Source organism: Zea mays, chromosome 6 (assembly GCF_902167145.1).
Source record: "Zea mays cultivar B73 chromosome 6, Zm-B73-REFERENCE-NAM-5.0, whole genome shotgun sequence".
NCBI lineage: Eukaryota > Viridiplantae > Streptophyta > Magnoliopsida > Poales > Poaceae > Zea > Zea mays.
In genome coordinates, this window is record NC_050101.1 from 43,595,247 (window position 1) to 43,616,363 (window position 21,117).

General features: G+C 44.5%; 1 protein-coding gene across 1 annotated transcript; it reads right to left on the reverse strand.

Moving 5' to 3' along the window:
- Positions 1–7,223: 7,223 nt before the first annotated feature.
- LOC103631001 (histone H2A.2.1) lies at positions 7,224–17,304 on the reverse strand. The gene is made up of 2 exons (XM_008652021.3): positions 17,134–17,304; positions 7,224–7,575 (listed from the first exon to the last, which is right to left on the reverse strand). Exons 1-2 carry the CDS (start codon positions 17,302–17,304, stop codon positions 7,327–7,329), a joined length of 420 nt encoding a protein of 139 aa, XP_008650243.1. The 3' UTR covers positions 7,224–7,326.
- Positions 17,305–21,117: the final 3,813 nt, after the last annotated feature.

Consider the following 21,117-nt stretch of genomic DNA (forward strand, 5'->3'; position numbering starts at 1 on the left):
ATGTTTGTCGTTCCGTATTAATATTTCATACAAATCTTTTACTTCCGTCGCAACGTACGGACACATATCTATAACATACAACAGAGACATGTAAGTTATTGTATTATAATTCGGTTCCGTTGCAACGCACGGGCACCCTACTAGTCTAGTGTTAAGATGGTAAAAACAACTCTAACAGACTACGTTTAAATCCTAGCTAGATTTGAAGTATTGAAGGTCATAAAAAAGATAGAATAGTTCAACCTAGGTGGATGTATCCAATAGACTAGCTAAAATAAAATCTATCGAATGTTTTTGGTCCTTTTTTCTCGACGTTTGAATTTTCAACTCCGGTGACTAAACGAACAAAGACTGCACCATATCTTTCCCTTCCTCGTAGGGGCATCCAACAATCGCGTTTGCTAGCAATCAACCTGCCATCACGTGCGAGTGTGCAAACCGCGCTGGGGCGTGAGGTATGCGAGCTGACGACAGCAGCGATCTGCGGATCGTCGACATGATCGAGACGGCAAGCCGCTCGCTGGTTCAGTCAAGACTCGAACGCCGAGAAACTAGGCGTGTTTGGTTCGGCTTTTTTCTGACTAGCTTATCTGAAAAGCTGGCTGTGGGGAAAAGCTGGCTGTTAGGAAAAGCTGGTGGTTAGAATTTAGGTGTTTGGTTCGCCAGCTGTGCAGAAAAGCTGTTCGTGAGAATCTATGTGTTTGGATAATCAGAATGTGAAATTGCAGATTCTGTTCGAAGAAACGATAAAATGAAACCCATAACGATGAAAAGGTCATTACAGAATAATTAGAGCAGTTGATTACATCATTAGTCCCGTTACATTGTCATACTTAACTACGCCACTAAAGCATTAGCAATTGCATCTCGAAAAGCACTCATGTCTAACTCATCAGATGTGGTACTACTACTCTCACCTAAAGGTACATCATGACTGCTGCTACTAGGTCCTACTTCATCAAAGTCTCTATCGTGTAGAGCACTCTCTCTAATGAAGTTATGCAATGTCATACAAGCAATAATTATCTTCGATTGTTTGGCAAGCGAAAATGAAGGGAGACTTAATAGAACTCTCCACTTCATTTTAAGAACCCCAAACGATCGCTCTATAACATTGCGTAGCGAAGAGTGTGCATAGTTAAAAACTTCTTTGCTGCCAATAGGTTGCCTCGCATTTTGCCATTCGGAAATGTGGTATTTCTGAACCTTATAAGGTGCAAGGTAGCCCTTTCTAATCGGATAACCGGAATCGACAAGATAGTATTTACCTACACAAACATGAAATACATAAGTTCAATACGTAACCAAGTAATTAATAGCATATGTCATAAAAACCAGATATATAATTGAATACCTTCTGGTGGGTGGGGGAACCTGTCCGCATAAGTTATCAAAGTATCTTGCAGTACTCTAGTGTCATGTACGGATCCAGACCATCCTGTGACAACAAAAGTGAACCTCATATCGATGTCACAAACGGTCATTACATTCTGCGAAGTGTAATCGTGCCGTCCAATATATTTGGCTTGCTCTGAGGCCGGGACTGCCGCTGGAAAGTGACTACCATCAATTGCTCCTATGCAGTCCTTGAAGTGTGGCCAAAATCTTGCCTCTCACAAACGCGGATGAATCTCCGTGAAATATGGGTCTTTGGGCTTAATGATGTCAGATGACATCTTAAACAGTGCATCAAGGACTTCAGTATACTTGCGACTAATTGTTTCCAACGAGTGACCAAACTTATTCCTTAACTGCCTAAATGACTGTGGACCCCCACATGCCCACAAGAAAATGCCAAGTGCTTCCGTTGTACTGACACCCCGGCTTGGAACTAGACCATAATTGTCCACCAATGTGTCATGCAATCGTCTAAACACAGTTCTTCGCATGCGAAACATATCGAAGCAGTCGTTACTATTCTGCAACGTTCTCTCCACCCATTGAATACCAGTTTCCACTAATGCTCTTCTAGGAACCTGACTGAAAGTCCTGCCCCAAACGTCTACAGCACATATAGCAACGACAAATTCTGCATCTGTGTCATCCAATTCATTAACATATGTGTCATCCAATTCATTAACATATGTGTCTGCAGAAGTGTCAGACATCTGCATGCACACAGATAACACAGACACATTCATATGTAACCAGAGTTTGTAAATTACTAAAAATTGTACAACCACAGTTTACAAGCCACATTTATTATTATTCAGTTCTGACCGGAATACACAAAGTTCACAGACAAACATAGTTCACACTCGCACAACTCTGATTATTCAAATACAAGTTCAACTCAAGTATCTGGAAAACTGTTTCAAAGGGAACATTAAGCGAACGACAAGTTTAATCCTCACAACAATAAAACGACATGACTGTTGAAAACACATAAACAACGATAATAGTGAACATGTAGGCCTGTGTTGTCGGACGTCCAGCAGCTAAGTGCTCTTTTTAGTTTCTAACTCGTAAGCATTGCGAAGCCAAGCGATTCTTCCTTCTTTTGTCTGCAAGGTTGCAAAAACATCTCTATACTTCTTCTGAATCAAAAGATGAGTGGCAAACAAATGTAGTTCGCTCCCTTCTGGTGATCCATCATCCATTACTTGTTGCAACTGCTTTTTAAGCTCTATTCGAACTGGGTCATTGTCAGAAGAGGTAATAGACTTGTTTGTGGTCATTGAGCGGGACTCAAAAGCCTCCACTAGTCTTTTCATGTACTCTTCCCTCGAATCTTTTTTCTTCTTTGGTTTTGGGGAATCATGGCGCATCTTACGCTTCCCAGTAGCATTTGTGCAGGGGTCAGGTGTGCTGTTTTCACCCCCACCTAAAGTGTATTCCAAATGATCATCAGAAGATGAATTAGCATCCTCGACGCCAGGAACCAGGGTTCTTTCATTTGTGCAGACAATGGGTCCAAACATAACCTTTAGCTCGTCCTCATTCTCTAGGGGGCTGTTTTGAACATAATACAACCTGGCATTGCCTGCACCAAATGGTAGTTCCTAGTTTTAGATGGCCAATACTAATGTTAGTCTAGGAAAAAAAGATGTACTTACTTCATTTTGCTTGGCCCACCACTCATCTGGCGCACTGATTGAACCAGTATGAGGGTCTCGACCAAGACATGTAGCCCTTTCATTAAGAGTTTTCCACTGGGTGAACATTCTCTTCAACGAATCCCACCTATTCTTCATTTGATCCCTGGTGTAAGTGCGACCAGTGCGTTCCTTAAACTTCCTTATGAGGTTAGCATACCCTTCTGCATTTAGAAATTGTTGTGGCCTGTTCCGAGCATTGACCTCTTCTACACAAATTTCTGTGTAAATTTTTGTTGCTCTACTATCCCACTTTGCAATCACTTTGCCGGACTTGTCCATCTAGTGCATAACAAGTATATAGTATTCAACATACGTAGTAGTGCTCTCGGATTAAAAACAACAAAAACATGAACACTATACTGGCCATATTAACTTCAGGTAATACCATAAGTACTAAGATTTCAATTTCCTTAATAACACAACGACAACCTTAAATAAACTGGTAGTGCACACAAAAGGACAGGGAACACATTTACAACAACCCATTAACCAAAAGAACAAACTCATTCCCTGTTTCCCTAAGACCTTACTACAGAAAAGCACAGTGAATTCATCCCTGTTATTCAAACACCTAACTCCAAGGTTCACTCCCTTCTACCTTAAACATCATTTTCACTAAACGAAGGCATCTGATCGGAGTCATATTCAACACCCCAGAAGTTTTGGAAATGCTCCGCAAAGTCCCAGTGTGGAGTAAGGTCGTCGTCAGATGGGGGTGGAGACGACAAGGTAGAAGGTTCATAGCTGCTGTCAACCGGGATGTTTACGTTGTTCATGATGTCCAAATGCTCTTGCAACACCAGAGAGTCTTGCTCCAGCATGCAAGCTATCTCCTCCAAAGCTACACGAAGTTTGGTAGCATCAAATGAGGTCAACCCACGTCCAGGACGGATTGTTTCCCTCGCTACGGAAAATATCTTGTCCGAAATATCTTGCATCCTTCCAATTGCCTTGTTGGCTATGGAGTCTGCTGAATCCATCTGATGTGGATTTAGGTGGTCAGTTTACTACAGAAGGGGACAATCTAAGTTCCATGTACTGACATTATTTGAGTGCTAACAATGACAAAGTTTGGTTGAAGCTATTAACATACAGGTTGTAACAAACAGAGAATGAACTGAACCGTGAACATACAGGTTGTGACAAACAAACGTAGAAGTAATCACTGCACATATCATACTTATACAAAAGAACAATGGTATCCCTAGGTAACAATAAACATATGACCATCCCAGCTCTCGTATCTCCAAGTAATATGCACAAATGACAGCACATATATAAATTGGTTGTGCCCATGTGGACAGTAAATTGCGCAAGAAATTGTGTATGAAAGTACCTTGGATGCACTTGATCTTGGAACCGAAGACGAACAACTCGATACGCAAATTTGTAGGCGACAATGCACAAAAATCTCTCTGTTAGTACGACGTTCCATACCCTTGAAGATGAATTGATTTAACTGGAGAGGAGAGGGCGGCGTGGGTCGGGATTGAGGCCCAACCCTAGCAACAGTAAAGGAGGGAGCGGGGTGGCTCGGGATGGAGGCGACGAATTCCGTACCTGCGAAGATGCCAACGCGATGGTCGGGGACCGGAGGAACCAGCACGACGGACAAGGGCGCCGGTGTCACTGCGGCAACCATAGCGAAACAGGAAACGGTGAAGGAAACGCGGCAGTGGGAGGAGAAGGGGATGGACGAGTTCGCAGAGGAGTAGTCCGTACCTGCGAAGACGACGATGCGGCGAGGAGAGGGTCCGGCGGCGGTGCGTTGGGTGCGGATCTGCGGTCCGGTGGCTTGGCGGCGGCGGCGGCGGCGGTGCGTTGCGGGGGTAGAACCCTAGCGAAGTGCGCGGGGGCTTCTATCCGAAGCCAAGTGAGCGCGGCTTCGCGACGACCGTGGGAGCTCGGCTTCTTACCGAAGCGCGTCGCGCAGAAGCCGGCCCAAAATCTGCGCGTTTGGTAGCAGCTTCTGCTTCTGACAGCCAGAAGCCGACAAGAAGCTGAACCAAACAGCCACACTGAAGGCCGTTGCTGCGAGCAAGTCGACAGTGGTGTGCGGGAGTGCTAGAGGCAGCACGGGAAGGACAACTGTCCACTGCGGCGGCTCGACGGGAGGGTGCAATGTGGGAGGCAGATGGCGAGCTGTATGCCTCGGCAAAAATGCCTAGCGAGGCGGAGAAGGTAGCGATGAAGATGGCGAGGAGTGGAAGATAGCCCGTCTCTTGGATGCGTATTCAACAGAATTTTTTATTTTTTTACCGAGCCTAATCAAGTTACCTAGGCTTTTGGAGGTGCTCTAAAATCTAATGTTGAGATAGAAGAAGGTAAACTAGGTGGAAGGGATAAATAAAAAAAATTAGCAATCATAATTGGATTGAATTGCTCACGAACATCAGATTAATATTGCTCATCAGATTAATATTTCTTGAGCAGATACTTGACCAAAATTAGTACTGCAAATCCTACTGTCCGTGGGAGAATTTGTCCAGCATTCCGCTTGCAGCAAATTGGTTGCCAATCCGCACGTAAAAACAACCGCGCACTTGTCTACCTACAAACGATCTGGTACAACTCAACAATGGCGCTACGAGTCACCTCTATAACTACACCATTTCAGGACTATCACAGATGTATGCAGCCATAAGAAAAAATGTATCCAGCCATCACCTCGTTTGGCCTCTGCTGCGGCGGCGGTATAAACGAGCTGCTTACTTAATTGCATTGCATGCTCGTACGTACGTTATCTTTTCCGGTTCGTCAGCGCTTACTACTTGCACATCGTACGTACCTGTGAAGAAAAAAAAAACTTGGCGACTTTTATAGGCTGCTGATGATGGTGTGACCTTTTCACGTACGTGGGGGACAAAGTCAAATTCAGAGCTGAAAGGGCCTCGATTTTCATGTACGGTCAGGGTTCAAGTAGTCGTTCATCGTCACGTAGAACATTTTGTGACGTAGACGGAACTGCTATTTCATTTGTTTTCTTCTCTTAACACGGGAACATTCTTCGTACGTGCACTACACTACCCCCAACAACCGCAACTGCTAGTATAACTAATATATATGCCCATGTTTCATTTATTTGAATGGCGAGCGAAGAATTTGAATTTCTTGGCAACACCTGCTAGCTGCATGCGCCGGATCTGGACCGACTTGACCAAGCGTGCCGCGCGCGGACAGAAATTAAGGAGAGAAAGCGGTCACGTCTCCAAAACGCCGAGATTAACGAACTAATCAAACCGTTTCTAATTATATGCCGCCGTTCGTTACCTTGCCGTGTCCTTTTGCACTTACTTGTTCATCCTCCCTTTTTAACGCAGCAGCTAGATTAATTAAAGTCAACTTTTGACATTTTATTTCGGGTAACATACATACGTAACATATGGATGGATAGATGCTCCACACCCACACGGCACGGTTCATCTGTCTGTCTGTCTAGACAGACAATAAGAGATCCTAGCTAGCTAGGATTCATATTCATGGAGCTTAAGACTACTCTTGTTTTCAAGGACGAGATGATGAGAGATTGAGGCGCAGCTCACAAGGTACTTTGCTTTGCTCATGTTACTTTACTGAAAGACGCATATCCTACACTTACGCATGCATGTGTGCTGTGCAGATGAACCTGGGCGACGACGAACTTGCCGCCGGGCCAGTTCTGTCACTTAGCCTTTGGACCGGCGGCGAACGCGATCCGCGCAAGTTTCCGCGCGGAAGGAGGACGAGGGGAGATCAGCGCCAGTAACGACGCCGACGACGGGACCGGTTTGGCCCTCGGTTTGCGCTGCGGCGGCGGCTCTGGCGCCAAGCGGCCGAGGGTGGTAATAATTGTAAGCGGCGGCGACGACAACGACGGAGGAAGCAGCGAGAAGGCGCTGCGGCGGCTGCCGGGGCCGCCACCGCCGCCGCCGGCCGCCGCAGCAGAGGCTGGACCGCGTCACAGATGTAGCAAAATACGATATGATGGAGATCAAACTTGCGGAATGCTAAGAAGCATGGTTAAGCATCAAAGAAAGCAAGACACTTCCTCTTGTTCCCATTAAACTTCCATGGGGACCCATCACCAAGCACCGCTAGAGCTAGGAATTAAACTAGAACTTAGGTCAATCGTAGCATATTATAGTTCAGACGACGCATCCCTACACACACTCGCAAAACGGCAAAAGACGTCCACGACCACAAACACAAGCTGATCTCAGAACGGGATGAGTGAGAGCAAGACGAGGCACTACTTCTTAGGCGACTTGGCGGCGGCCTTCTTGGGGGACTTGGGGCCAGCGGCAGCGGCCTTCTCGGCCCTCTCGGCGGCCTTCTTGGGGAGGAGGACGGGGTTGATGTTGGGCAGCACACCGCCGTGCGCGATGGTGACCCCGCCCAGCAGCTTGCCGAGCTCCTCGTTGTTGCGGATAGCGAGGAGGAGGTGGCGCGGGATGATGCGGGTCTTCTTGTTGTGGCGCGCATCAGCATTCACATTTTTCTTTTTTTATTGCATAACTGTTACTCAGATCTTCAATTATCGAACCTTTCATGGCTAAATCTAGAAAAATGGAACCCTTATCTATGCCTGGTGGTAACTTCAGTTTCAATACAATTACTCTATTGGTTTTTTATATGTTTTTGAACATAACTTGTGCTTGCACATGTGTCCTTTTCAAGCAGAATACAAATAATACTGATCGTGATACACTTTGTCCAAAAAAATCATGTAAGTTCAGTTGTGTAATATGTGTAGGCTTTATTTTGTTTGTCTAGAAGTTCGATAATTCCAATCCAAAACAGAGGCACACTATGTGTAATCAGTAATGTTTGGTTCCTGCATTGAGTTCCCTTTATGAACATAGGATGTGTTGGGGGTCTTCGTCCTCCGAAGGTCCTCAAAAACATGAATTAACAATGTCTTCCAAGTATGACATATGAACAGGTACCTTCGGACTCAGATTAAAAGCATATACGATATGGAAAGTAGGATCGGAACGAAGGTTGAACCAGCGCCGAAGCTGCACGCAAGGAAGCTTCGGCTCAGTAGCTGAAAGAGGAACCGACTTAAGGAGGAAAAGGTTATCTAGTCCTTGACAGATTGTTCTTAAGTCAATAGTAAGTATGAAGGGCATGAATGTAATTTTACACAGGCTGTGTCCTGTGCCTATAAATAGATGAACAGTACCTCAGTACTGTTCACGCTGACTTGTATTCATTTTGTGCGTCACGCTTGGACTTTTACCTTCTGTCAAGCCAAAGGTACAAATGTAATTCAATATTGTTTCTGTTTATTCATATTAAGAAGAAGGAGATATATTAACAAGGTCATATGGTTATTCATGTTGTCTCTTATATGTTATATGCTTCTTCTTATATTAATATATATTGCGATGATGAAGGTACGTCCTTCACGACTTTCGTCTGAAGATCATTATATCCTAAGGGAAATAATACTTCGAAGGACAAAGGGCATTAACCTTTAATATTTTGTGTTGCCTTGTTCTTAATTCATAGCATTTGAGAACAAGTCCCCAACATTGGCGCCCACCGATGGTGTACTCACTTCCACAACCTTCGGCAAGCACTGACCTTCGTCATGCCGCCGAAGAAGATAATAGCGACAGGGGCTAATGCACTGCAGCCACTAGACCCAAATCAGGAGACTCTCTCTCTCTCTCCGAGAGGCCCGGAGCCAGAAGAGAAAGGCCACTAGTCCAACACTCCAGGAGGAGGAGTTGGACCAAGAGATCAGGGACATGGAAATCATCCATCAACAAGTGCAAAGGAAGAAGGAGAAGATGGCTCAGCTGGCCGATCTTCAAAGGAAGATCGATGAAGCTACTGAGGAAGTACGTCATCTTGCTCAAGATGAACAAGACCGAAGGCCCCAACACAGGGAGCTTCGTCAAGAAGGCTTATTCAACGAAGATGGATGGTATGATGATTTTAATCATGGTACCTTTACTTTTGATGATGCTTCTCCCTTGGCAGCAGAATTGCAGGCTATTCCATGGCCACAATCCTACAAGCCACCCCAACTACCCATGTATGACGGGCACTCAGACCCAAAACAATTTCTGATGAGCTATGAGGCAACAATATCCTCATATGGAGGCAATGCAGCTGTCATGGCTAAGTCCTTCGTCATGGCAGTCCGGAACATGGCTCAGACTTGGTATTCTTCCCTTCGGCCAGGGACAATTACGTCGTGGCAGAAGCTCAAGGATATGCTGGTGACCAGTTTCCAAAGCTTTCAGACGAAGCCAGTCATAGCTCAGGCCCTGTTCAATGCACGCAAGACCATGAGAAATACCTCCAGGTGTATGTCCGAAGGTTCTTGCGATTGAGGGCACAAGCACCCACAGTGCGCAATGAAATTGTTATTGAGGCCATGATTAAGGGCCTTCGGCCAGGACCTACGGCTCAGTACTTCGCCAGGAAGCCCCCACAAACTCTAGAGAAGCTGCTTCAGAAGATGGATGAGTACATCCGGGCTGACAACGACTTCCGCCAAAGAAGGGAGGAAGCTTACAGATTCTCAGAAATGACCCGAGGCTTCGGAGGAAGAATCCACCCGAGGCATGTCAGGTCAATCCATAACTCCACTCAGAGTGACGACAAAGGAAGTCAGCCTCAGAGGTCACAATACACTCACAATCTTTGGGGCAACAGCAAAGCTCTTTCCAACCGCCAGCTCCAAGGGGCAGAGGCGCCAGGAGCTTTGGAGGAAGATATGGGGATCAACCCAGGAAGATCTATTGCTTATTCTGTGATGAGGACAAGGGCCATACTACAAGAATGTGCCAAATCACCATCTAGAAGTAGAAGGAGATCGCAGAAGCCGAAGCTCGGCAGAGTCAGCCGAAGCAGGTCTTGCACACTGCTTCGTGCCACTCTCCTTACATACCAGAATATGTGGGTAATCATCCTACAGCTTCTGTTGCTTCGGCTAGTCAGTCACAGGCTTCCTGGCCATAGCTCCCACCTCCACCACCACTTCAACCTAGATATTCATGGAGTCAACAGCCAGAAGGGCGCCAACACTCTCAATAGCAACGGGAATTCAGGGAGGAATCCGAAGCTCGCACAGTCAATAGTACTGTGCTGGAATCAAAGCACATTTATTGAGAGATATCCTACCTCTGAAATACTTTTACGTTCTATGTCATTTTGTTTTTTAATAAGGAACAATCAATGCAAATCTAGTTTTAATTCCTTGTAATAGTTTCGCTTCTATCAGAATGAAATATATCTTCTTCACAGACTTACGAAGCTCAAAAGTCGTTCCTAAGGGAACGCAGAGCTAAAAATCGCCGAAACTACAAAAAGTCGTTCCTAAGGGAGCGCAGTGTAAGTTTTGCTGAAGCTACAAAAAAAACGTTCCTAAGGGAGCGCAGTGTAAGTTTTCTACTCAAAATTCGTTCCAAAGGGAATGCAGAGCCAAATACCGCCGAAATATAAGGCGAAGAAGTTCAAAAGACGTTCCTAAGGGGATGCAGAACTTATACCGCCGAAATAGAAGGCGAAGAAGTTCAAAATACGTTCCTAAGGGGATGCAGAACTTACACCGAAAAATAAGCGGTGAAGCCAAAAAATAAACGGCAAAGAGATTTCGGTCGTTCCTAAGGGGACGCAGAGATTGTGTGTTTCAGTGTGGGTGTGTGGGTGTGTGTCTTTGGCATTAGCATCATTCTTCGCATCATATCATCACATCATACATCATATCGCACCAATGACACGAATTGAATACGAAGTCGATCTTCGGAGAATGCTTTATAAAAATGAAAATATGCTAAGGCACAAAGTAAGCTGAGAAATATAGTTTCATCAGCTCTGTTGCAAAAGAAGGGATCCCTTGTTTACGAAGCATGGATGTTTTTATGAAGCTTGGATGTTCTTACGAAGCATGGTTATTTTCACGAAGCATGGATCTTTTTCTTTACGAAGCATGAAAAGAAGGGAAGGTGTTTTTTCGCTGAAGGCTCAAAAACGGTATGTATATAAAAGTTTCATGCATCACAAAGAAGTGAATTACAAATAATTTACATATTAGATTCAAAGATATACACATCAAATATTACAGTTTTGTTACAACAAAGCTATATTGAACATCTGAAAATGTTTTTACAATAAGTATTAGTCCTCTTTCAAAATCTTCTCCGCAACTTCATTTAGCAATTTGTTAACGACTTCGTCAACAATAGATTCAGCCATATTAATGACCTCCAGTGCTTCCTTCGCTTCTGGATCGGCCAGGAGATCGAATGGTACTGGCAGTGGAGATAGTTCAGCTGAAAAAGGAAAAAGTTAATCAGTCCGAAGCTATAAAAACAAATGTCGAAGCTCAAAGTCACGAAACAATACCTATACGTTTTTCGCGCTCTGCAGCTTCTTCAGCTTGTCTTGCTTTTGCTCGGGCGTCATGGATATCTTTTTCGCTTTTCTTCATAATTTCATGAGCCATCTCTCGGCCACCATTTTCCCAGATGTCATTGTAGAATTTCCCGCCTATTAAACTTGCTTCAGCTGAGGGGTCCTTTGTATCATCTACGGAGAAGGCAGCTTCGCCCTGGGCCATGGTTTTGATATGGTCGCATCCCGCCTTCTCTAAGATGGCATCCCCCGTGCACCAGAGAACGCGCAAACATCCCTGCGATCACTTAGAATTTCTTCAAAGGCTTCGGCCTCCCCACTTATCCACTCAATAACGCCTTCGGGGTCGCCTTGTATAAAGTTTTCTTCGGAAGAATAGGCGCCCACGTTGGCAAAACTGTTTTTTATTTTCTTCACACAGTCCAAGGATTTTTCAAGACATCTTTCCTTGGATGTGCGAAGTTCTTCAACATTTTTCTCTAAATGATTTGTCCAGTATTCGCTAATTCCTCGTTTAGCTTCTGCGAGTGCGCATTTCTCTTTAGCTTCGGCTAGTTGCTTCCGGAGGTCTTCAATCTCAATTTTTTGGGCTTCGGATTAGGATTTGAAGCTAGTTTCATCTTCTTTTACTTTATCCACCAATGAAAGTAGAATTTTGTTTTTTTCTGTGGCTTCGTTTCTCAGCCTGATAACCTCTGATCGAAGGTTATTGAGAGCTATAGTGCAGCTCTCGTCTTCAACATTCTTTTGTGCCCTTAGGGCGTTGTTAAGTATTAAGCCCTGCAAGAAAGAATAAAAGGTTTAACATGAGAATAAAAGACTTCATTCCAGAGTCCATAAGCTTCAAAATTCACAACTTTTGTACCTTCAGGCTGTTGTATGCAAGACTATCTGCGAGATCAGCCTTCGTCATGGCACAAAGGCCAGCTTCGAGCTTCGGAAAACCCATACTTCTAGCCATCTCCCAGCAGACGGATAATTCTTTGTTGTCCGGGAGGCAATACAGGAAATCATCTTCGTCCGTACCATTAAATACTAAGGCTCCCTTCGGATACTTCAATTCCCGGGCATAGTGTTTGGCTTCAAAATTTCTTCTTTGGATAGTCTTTTTCCCGAAGCATGTCGAATGATATAATCAAGATCTTCGGAGAGTGCTTCGGGAGTAAGGGATTTGGCTTATTTAGCCACACTTTTCTCAAAAACTATGCCAGTATTTGGAGATTTTCCCTCAATCTTTTGCTCGGTTGCAGCGAGCTTCGTCTTAGCGGGCACTGAAGGCCCAACATCGGTTTCAGCCTCAATTACTGCAGCTTCGACTTCTACTTTCTTAGTATCAGCTTCGGTCTGTGCCTTGGAAGCTTCGGCAACTTTCCCTGTAGGAGCCGGACTCAAGGTTTCGGTTGTTTCTAGCACATCCAGTACATTTACCATTCTCCTCCTCTTAGGAGTTACGATAGAACCCATTTGTACCTTCCGTGCTGTTACCTTTTTTGGAGGGCTCGAAACCTCTGGCATCTTTGTTATTTCCTCAATTTCTGGCTTATCAGCCTTATCAACCTTCGTTTCAACCACCTTTATTGTAGGCACCTTCGGCATTACACCTGGCTTTTCAGTGTTCTATGTAGGTGGGGCAGTTTCTTTTGTTTCCATAGCAGAAGATGTCCCTGTGCCAAACTCAGGCACCACGACCGGTTCAATGTAACGCGACCGGTGGGTAAGAACTTTTATCTTTTTGCCCTTCGGCACAGGCTCAGCTAGGATGGCCGAAGCAGCAGTTTTCCTCTTTTTCCCTTGCCCCCACAGCGGGTAGTGATAATCGGGGTAGACAGTCTCTTTTTCCCTGACCGTCGAAGGCTGTAGACAGTGCATTATCTTCTGCCTTGGAATATGCTCCAAGCAGTTCATCACTTGTAGTTTCGATACATTTCAGCCAGTCGTTGTTTGGTTCATCAAACTTATCCCCAAACCTGAACGTATATTTCAGCCGGACCAAACCACCTTCGCTAGAGTTAGTGATGGTCTCCTTCGGCGTTTCCCAGTTTTCTACAAGCGGCCACACTCTGAATGCTATATGTTCTTGAATTAAATCTCTGGTGCCAATGAAGGAGCAGACAGTACTGAAGGCCTTCTGGCACGCTTCAGCGGCATCATCAAGTTCGACCTTCGACTTTCGAAGGCCGAAGCGGGACCAAATGGGGCGCATAATGACTTCCTTAATATCTTCTCTTGCTTTCAAATCATTTTTTACATAAAACCACTCTTCCATCCAGGCCCCGGGCCATCTTTTCCGAAATGTCGGCACCGGGTGGCTTGCGTTGGGACAGACGATAAATCCATAACAACCGAAGTTGTTGTGGTACTGTTCTTTACCCATGGCCTTCGTCTCATATAGAAGTTCATGCATACTGCAGAAGCACTTCGCGCTTGGCTCTAGCCCTTGACTCCTTACTGCCCAGGCAAAAATCCCCATCCTTATTATGGCTTCGGAGGTGATCTGATGAAGAAAGATTTGGTAGATCTTCAGAACTTCGACTACAAACTTACTCAAAGGGAACCGAAGTCCAGCCTTGAAGAAGCTTTGGTAAATCACAACTTCATTCTCTTCAGGGGCAGGGACGTTGTCGTCTTCGCCAGCCCTCACAATAGACATATCCCGAAAGTACCTTCCTCTCATGTTCTCAAGATGACTTCGTTTGATGGTCGATTTTCCGAAGATTGTATGGCTTGGCCTCCAGGGCCGATCCTCAGAATCTTCGCCCCCACTTTCCACATCATAGTTATCACTGTCACCAGTATCTTTAGACAAGCCTTCCAGTATCTCCTTAGTAATATTCTCTGTATTTGTTTTTACCATCGACTCGACAAATCCAGCAATATAAGGATTCACAGTCTTCTTCTTCTCAAAAAGCTTCTCCTCTTCAGTCAGCTTCGTCTCAGCAGCAACCTTCTTGTCTTGAGACATTTTTTCTTCAGAAATGGTGAAAACACGTCTTTTAAACCGAAGCTCAGAGAATTTGAAAACTAGCAAGCGCTAGTAGGCAAGAGCTATAAAATTGAGAAAATAAGGCAAATGGCACAAGCAGTGTATCAACTGTAGTCGGTGTGAGTTCCTATTTATACGCCCAGTGCGCTCTAAATTGGAGGGCCCCGTCTGTCATTAACTGTTGCCATTCTAGCAAAGGGAAGGTGTTTTTTTGGACCTTCGGCTTAAGGACTTCGTCCATGTTGCAGTCTGAATTTGTTATCTTAACAAATTAATACTGCGAGGGGCTACTGTTGGGGCCTTCGTCCTCCGAAGGTCCTCAAAAACATGAATTAACAATGTCTTCCAAGTATGACATATGAACAGGTACCTTCGGACTCAGATTAAAAGCATATACGATATGGAAAGCAGGATCGGAATGAAGGTTGAACCAGCGTCGAAGCTGCGCGCAAGGAAGCTTCGGCTCAGTAGCTGAAAGAGGAACCGACTTAAGGAGAAAAAGGCTATCTAGTCCTTGACAGATTGTTCTTAAGTCAATAATAAGTATGAAGGGCATGAATGTAATTTTACACAGGTTGTGTCCTGTGCCTATAAATAGATGAACAGTACCCCAGTACTGTTTACGCTGACTTGTATTCATTTTGTGCGTCACGCTTGGACTTTTACCTTCTGTCAAGCCGAAGGTACAAATGTAATTCAATATTGTTTCTGTTTATTCATATTAAGAAGAAGGAGATATATTAACAAGGTCATATGTTATTCATGTTGTCTCTTATATGTTATATGCTTCTTCTTATATTAATATATATTGTGGTGATGAAGGTATGTCCTTCACGACTTTCGTCTGAAGATCATTATATCCTAAGGGAAATAATGCTTCGAAGGACGAAGGGCATTAACCTTTAATATTTTGGGTTGCCTTGTTCTTAATTCATAGCATTTGAGAACAAGTCCCTAATAGGATGTGTCGATTATGTAGTTCTTGGTTCAATAATACGTCATCATGATGTCGTCAATGATATTTTTATGAATTGTACATTAACTAAAAATGTGTTTCATTCTGACCATGATTTGGAGAACGAAAGCTCCAAAAAGCCCTCGCAAACATGATGAGAGCTATTGAGGAGCATTGTGTCGCCATTGTAGATGTGGTGCATGTTGCATTCGAACCATGAAACCTACTAGAGTTCAATGAGTTTAACCGTTCCTTAGTGGAGATTGAGTCCCTCGCCATAGACCTTGATCAGCTAGCTCTTGAATGCAAGTGCGCAGGAGCATGGACGTACTTCATGATATCGATGTTGTAGATCCTAATGATTTCCTTCCAATTGACTAGGAGCCTCTGAACGACGTAGACTACGTGGGCTACTACAATTCTGATCTCAAAGGGGTGATAGGGACACGGTTGAAACAAAATCATGTATTTTTGAACAATTATAACTATGTTGTTTCTTGAATATATGTCAGCTTTTATGTGCATTTGAACGGGAAACATGAAGTGTTTGTTCTGTTGTTTTTCATATCTTTATTGTGCATGAGGTATATGCTTGCTTCTATGGTTTTGTTTATCACATGTTTGAAGTAATACATAATCGATGATCGGCTAGCAATGACAATAATGTTTTCATATGCTCGACCTCGCAAAATTATAAAGAATGTTGTCACAGTCAATTTGAGTTATCCTAATTAATTTATGAGGTCAATATTTTCGAATTTTAAATAATTAATTTTAAGTTTAATTCAAATATGTACATAATTTACAAACGACAAATAATGTAATTTTGAGGAAAAATAAATTGGAATAAGAATTATGTTATTACTGCAGATATAGAGGACCGAATTTAGAGGATGATGCTGAAGATGGAGAAGATATAGAGAACAGAATATTTTAGAGTGTGTTGTAAAGGACAGAGAACATTCATTTAGAGGGTGAAATTTAGAGAACGTTGTTGAAGACAGGATTATGCCATCTCCTACGGGGTACCCTATAACCCTCCCCCCACCCCATGTTCAGTGACTTATGGGTGACAAACACCTCCAACGCTCCCCCTACACAACAACCCACATGGGGAGGGAGGCAGCTCCCCCGCATATGGAGTGAGTTCCAATCCCCCCTACACACACAATTTAATTAGTCTATTTTTATAATATTAACCTCTTTTAACTATTGTAACCTAGAAACAATGATAAAAAAAGTCAAATAACTAAATTATAGTATAAGGAAGCTAAATAGAGTGAATGATTGGAGATGTACTAGATGTGGAGAGAGTATCTTTTGGAATAATGTAGTAAAATATAATAGAAAATACAGATGTTGGAAGAATTGTGGAGGGATGATTGGAGATGTTCTTAGGGATGGCCCTATAGAGAACTAGTATTGTCTAAGCTTAGACTGTCTCCAGCAAGAATCTGTAAATGGTTTTCTTCCTTAGATTTAGCAGATATTGATGTCATTTTTCCCTCCAGCAATGACCGATAAATGGTCCCCTAAATTATAAAGGGCGTCCTTTCACCGCTAAATATAGAGGTTCTCTATCCGTCCGCGAGCTACGACGACCTTCCACATGCGACTGGGAGAAGGTGCGACGGCGGCTCTGCAGCAACGGCAACTCCGTCGCCCCGAGAGAAGATATGTTGTCCGCTGCTGCAACCACCCACCGACCACCGCCCCCAACTCGCCGATCGCTACTACCGCCGCACCTTGCCCAGGACGAGTGCTAGCAGCTGCGGAGGTCGTCGGTTGCCGCAGCCACGAACTACCATGTCCAGGACGAGTGCTACCACGACCAGACCGTCTTGCGCCACCTCCGGCGTCGCCACCATGGCACTCAAGTCCTGCGTGAAGCTGTAGCCGTTTGGACCCTTCCACATTCAAGACGTGAGGAGATTTTTTTCAGATAAGAATTGCTTGACAAATGCATATTACGTCTGATAATGAACTTCACTTTGTACTAATTTGACCCTAAATTTGAAATTATTAATCACGCATTATTTTAGAAAATAGTAATTACAAATTAATTAAACATACTATTTTGTGCATCCATTTTATTGCGTGTAATGGAAAAAAAGCTAAATAAATAAAAAAGGAAAATATGTTAACACTGTACCTTTAGAGGACCGAATTTAGGAGACGTTACTGGAGACTGAGAAGATATAGAGAACAGAATATTTTAGAGTGTGTTGTAAAGGACAGAGAATGCGAAAGAGCCTCTAGCCTAGTGGTTAAGGACTTCCGAGTAGCACCTCCAAGTCCTCGGTTCGATTCCCCCCGGGAGCGAATTTTCAGGCTTAGTTAAAAAAAATCTCCTCGCTGTGCCTCATCCGCTCTCGGGTTACGATGTCCTGTGCGTCACTCCCGGTTGGGCCGTTGCAGAGTGGACAGTTGACGCCGGCCCGTTAGTGATGAGGTAATACCAGGAGAGCGGTTTTTCCCTCCCCGGTCGAGTAGACGCCGCTAGAAACAGTCTTTTATAGTTGTGCACTGAACCAAATAAAGGCCGCATGCATAAGACAAAGCAGGCAAACCGGAGCCCTGCAGAGGTCCTGTACAGCCTTGGCCTAAGCAAGAGAACCAAACACATTTGTGTTTGTTATGGAGCCTTTGTGTCATGAGTATACGAGCACTTTAAATCTCTACTACACCTTAAGGCTGGAGCGAGGGCGTCCACCACCCTCACCCGTGCCCCCGCTCTAGCCCGCGCCCGCGCCGTCTTCCTCCCTGCAATCCCGCCCCCGCCCGCACCGTCCCTTCCCTGCATCCCGCGCCTCCCCCGCGCTGCCATCCGCTACCCCATCTATCTCACCGCCGACCTCGCCCACCCTGCCTCCCACGATGGGGAGCGCCATCAGCGACCGCCACATCCGCGACCGCTCCCACCCTGCCTCCCACGATGGGGAGCCACATCCGCGACAGCCAGCACGCCAAGCGTAGATCTCGCGCAACTCCCAGCGCGCACCACCGCAAATCTCGCCGCGACATCCATGGCGCCGCCCTCCCCCTCCCACACCCCCCTGAGGGCGTCCACACCATGCCCCGCCTGCCCGCCTCCCCACGATGTTATTTGCCCGAGCCCCGCCATTCCCGCGGTAGGGAAGATGTCCCACCCCCCGTTCCGTTCCACGCACAGTGCCAGACCCTCGCAGTGCCCTCGCCTGCGCGCCCTCGCCTCCTGAGCCGCCCCTCTAGCATGGGGTAAGGATAGAAGCAGCCAAAGACATTTGTGCAACAAGGTACTGCATGGAAACAACCTAGCTCTGGCAATGGCGGAGGCGGGGGAGAAGGCGATGGTAGTTGTGCTTCGCGGCGACGTCGCCAACTCCCTCCTCGCCAAGACCACGCAGGGCCACGCCGACGTCCTCCTCCTCGACTCGTAAGCCCCCTCTTCCTTGCTCGCTTTGTTCCTACGCCAATCGATCTGTTCCTTGTGTGCCTCCTCGGCCCAAAGGTGCGTGGTTCAGTTGCCCTGGTCCCCTGCCGGCACCCAATCCTTAGGGATCTGACCGGATGTACTTAATTCGGGGTATAGAAATGGGTGGATTGCGGCGAGGGGCAGCACCAAGCTGGAGTTGCCATTGAAGGTGCCGTACGACTTCATCGTGATGCTGATGAAGGATCTGTTAGGAGACCGGGGCTTCGACTACCTGCTAGAGGTGGGGCTCGCCATCGACCTCCCCGCCATTGGCACCTTTACTATTCTGCTCACCATCAAGGGAGCCTTCCGGGAATTCAGATGTATTAGCGTATGAATCGATTTATTGTCACACCATAATCGCTATACCGAAGCAATGATGGTGGATTAGCAATATTGGGGGATTTTTTTTGTGTTCTTACACCGGTGTGATAGAGGAGTTTAAGCCTAACTGTCATAAAAAATCTAACCCGATGTTTAAATCCATTTTTTTGAAATCTATTCCACCACCAACAGTTAAGAGAAACTCTATTCCACCGCCTGCAGTTAAGGAAAAAAATCAAGTTTTCTAAACTCTAAAAGGCATGGTTTCAGAAACGCCTTTCTAGATGATTTTGCATATTTATTTTTTAGACCACGGTTTATGAAATTGAAGAACAGCAAGTGTGGCTCAAAAGTATAGAGGGAAATAAAATATATTCTATGCAACATTGTTGCATGGCACCATGTGTGCGACATCCTATAATTGTCGACATTGATATGCTCTCAAATTGGATGCCCTGTTCCTTTGTATTTATGAGCAGGAAAGAATTATAGGGAGTAACAGGCTCGCCATCCATGAGTGGTCAGCTCATACTTTTGGTGTGTGTATTGATTTGTCTTGAGAAAGAACATTGTTGTGTTATCTTAGAAATTCTTACTGGCACTGGGGTTGAATGCTTACCATCTTTTTTCTTCGAAATTCATTATCTGAGCTGATAACAAGGTGTTGTAAATGTTTGCTGGCTAGCAAGATGCAGTTTTCCTGTTTTTTTTGCTGCTCTTTCCGTTATGATTTCAGTTCATTATTTCTATGTTCTAAAATCTCTGGATTTAATTACCATACTCGGACAGCTATACTCAGACTGTTCCACTGTTGCTACTTAGGTTTTTTTTAGCTAGCCAGTGATCTGCAGCTAAGCAAGTATTACAACTAAAAAAATGCTAGCCTACATGTGTACTGATAGGAATACTCATTGGGGGCAGGATGAACAAGGCCTACAGTTTCTAAAATATGATAAATGCACAATTCTATTAGCATTTGTTCCTGTATACATAACTTTCTGTTGTATCCTACATGTGAACCTATTTGCTTTCATCTCTCGTGACTTTATTGGCTTGAAGCCATTTGCTATCATCTCTTGGTCATACATATGAGATCTTTTCATCTTCTCAAGCTTTTAAATTCATTTGATCTTCATCAAACTAAAAGATGAAGTCAATTTGCTTACTTTCAGCCTCTAGTTCTAAGTTTGTGCAAAAACTCTGAATGAGGGGTATCAAATTAAAAAATAGTGCTTACATGCTAGACGATTACAAATGTTACCATGCGATTGTTCCGCAAAACAACTATGCCCTCTTTTTGTATCACTTCCTTTTCTCTTTTATACTATGAAAAGATCTTACATGGTACTGCATGATGACCCTTATAACTTAACAGATCATTATTGGACAGAAATGATGCTTTCATTTCAGACAAGCCGTAAGAACTACTGTGGCTGGCAATTTTATGTGGCAATGACAAAATCAAAGATTTAATTATCGAACTATACATTTATCCTGACACAATTATTGCGTTGACGGATAAAATGCAGAAGGATGAAAGGAGTTCTGTGTGGATCACTTGGTTACATGAGCAGCGAAGGGAAGAACAACAAACGTTCAATGACTTCAGTCAGCATCGCCAACAGATTGCAACAATAAATAGAGACCTGTTGGCTGCAGATGTCGAGAATAACATAAAACACATTCGAGAACAACAACTCTGGTCAGTGTCATCGTGCATCGATATTGATCAGGGTAGATCTCTTAGGCGTTCCGGTAGTTCAGTAATTACGAATCCACTGGGAATAAGTAAAAAAATAGGTTACAGTCCTTCATGAGTTGTAGATGACTGAATGTTGCAAACAATCAGGTTCTTCTGCCAACGCTGCTCATGCTCAGCTAAGGCTCTGATCTATAGGGATTGAGGGGGATCAAATCCCCTACAAGTCAAAATCCTCTTTAATCCCTTCCA

Excerpts from the sequence above, each read along its gene's own strand:
- LOC103631001 (XM_008652021.3), bottom strand. The coding sequence starts at position 17,304 with ATGTGGAAGGGTCCAAACGGCTACAGCTTCACGCAGGACTTGAGTGCC. Across the intron at positions 7,576-17,133 it reads TAGCACTCGTCCTGGGCAAG|AAAAATGTGAATGCTGATGC; the intron begins GTGCGGCGGTAG and ends CAATAAAAAAAG.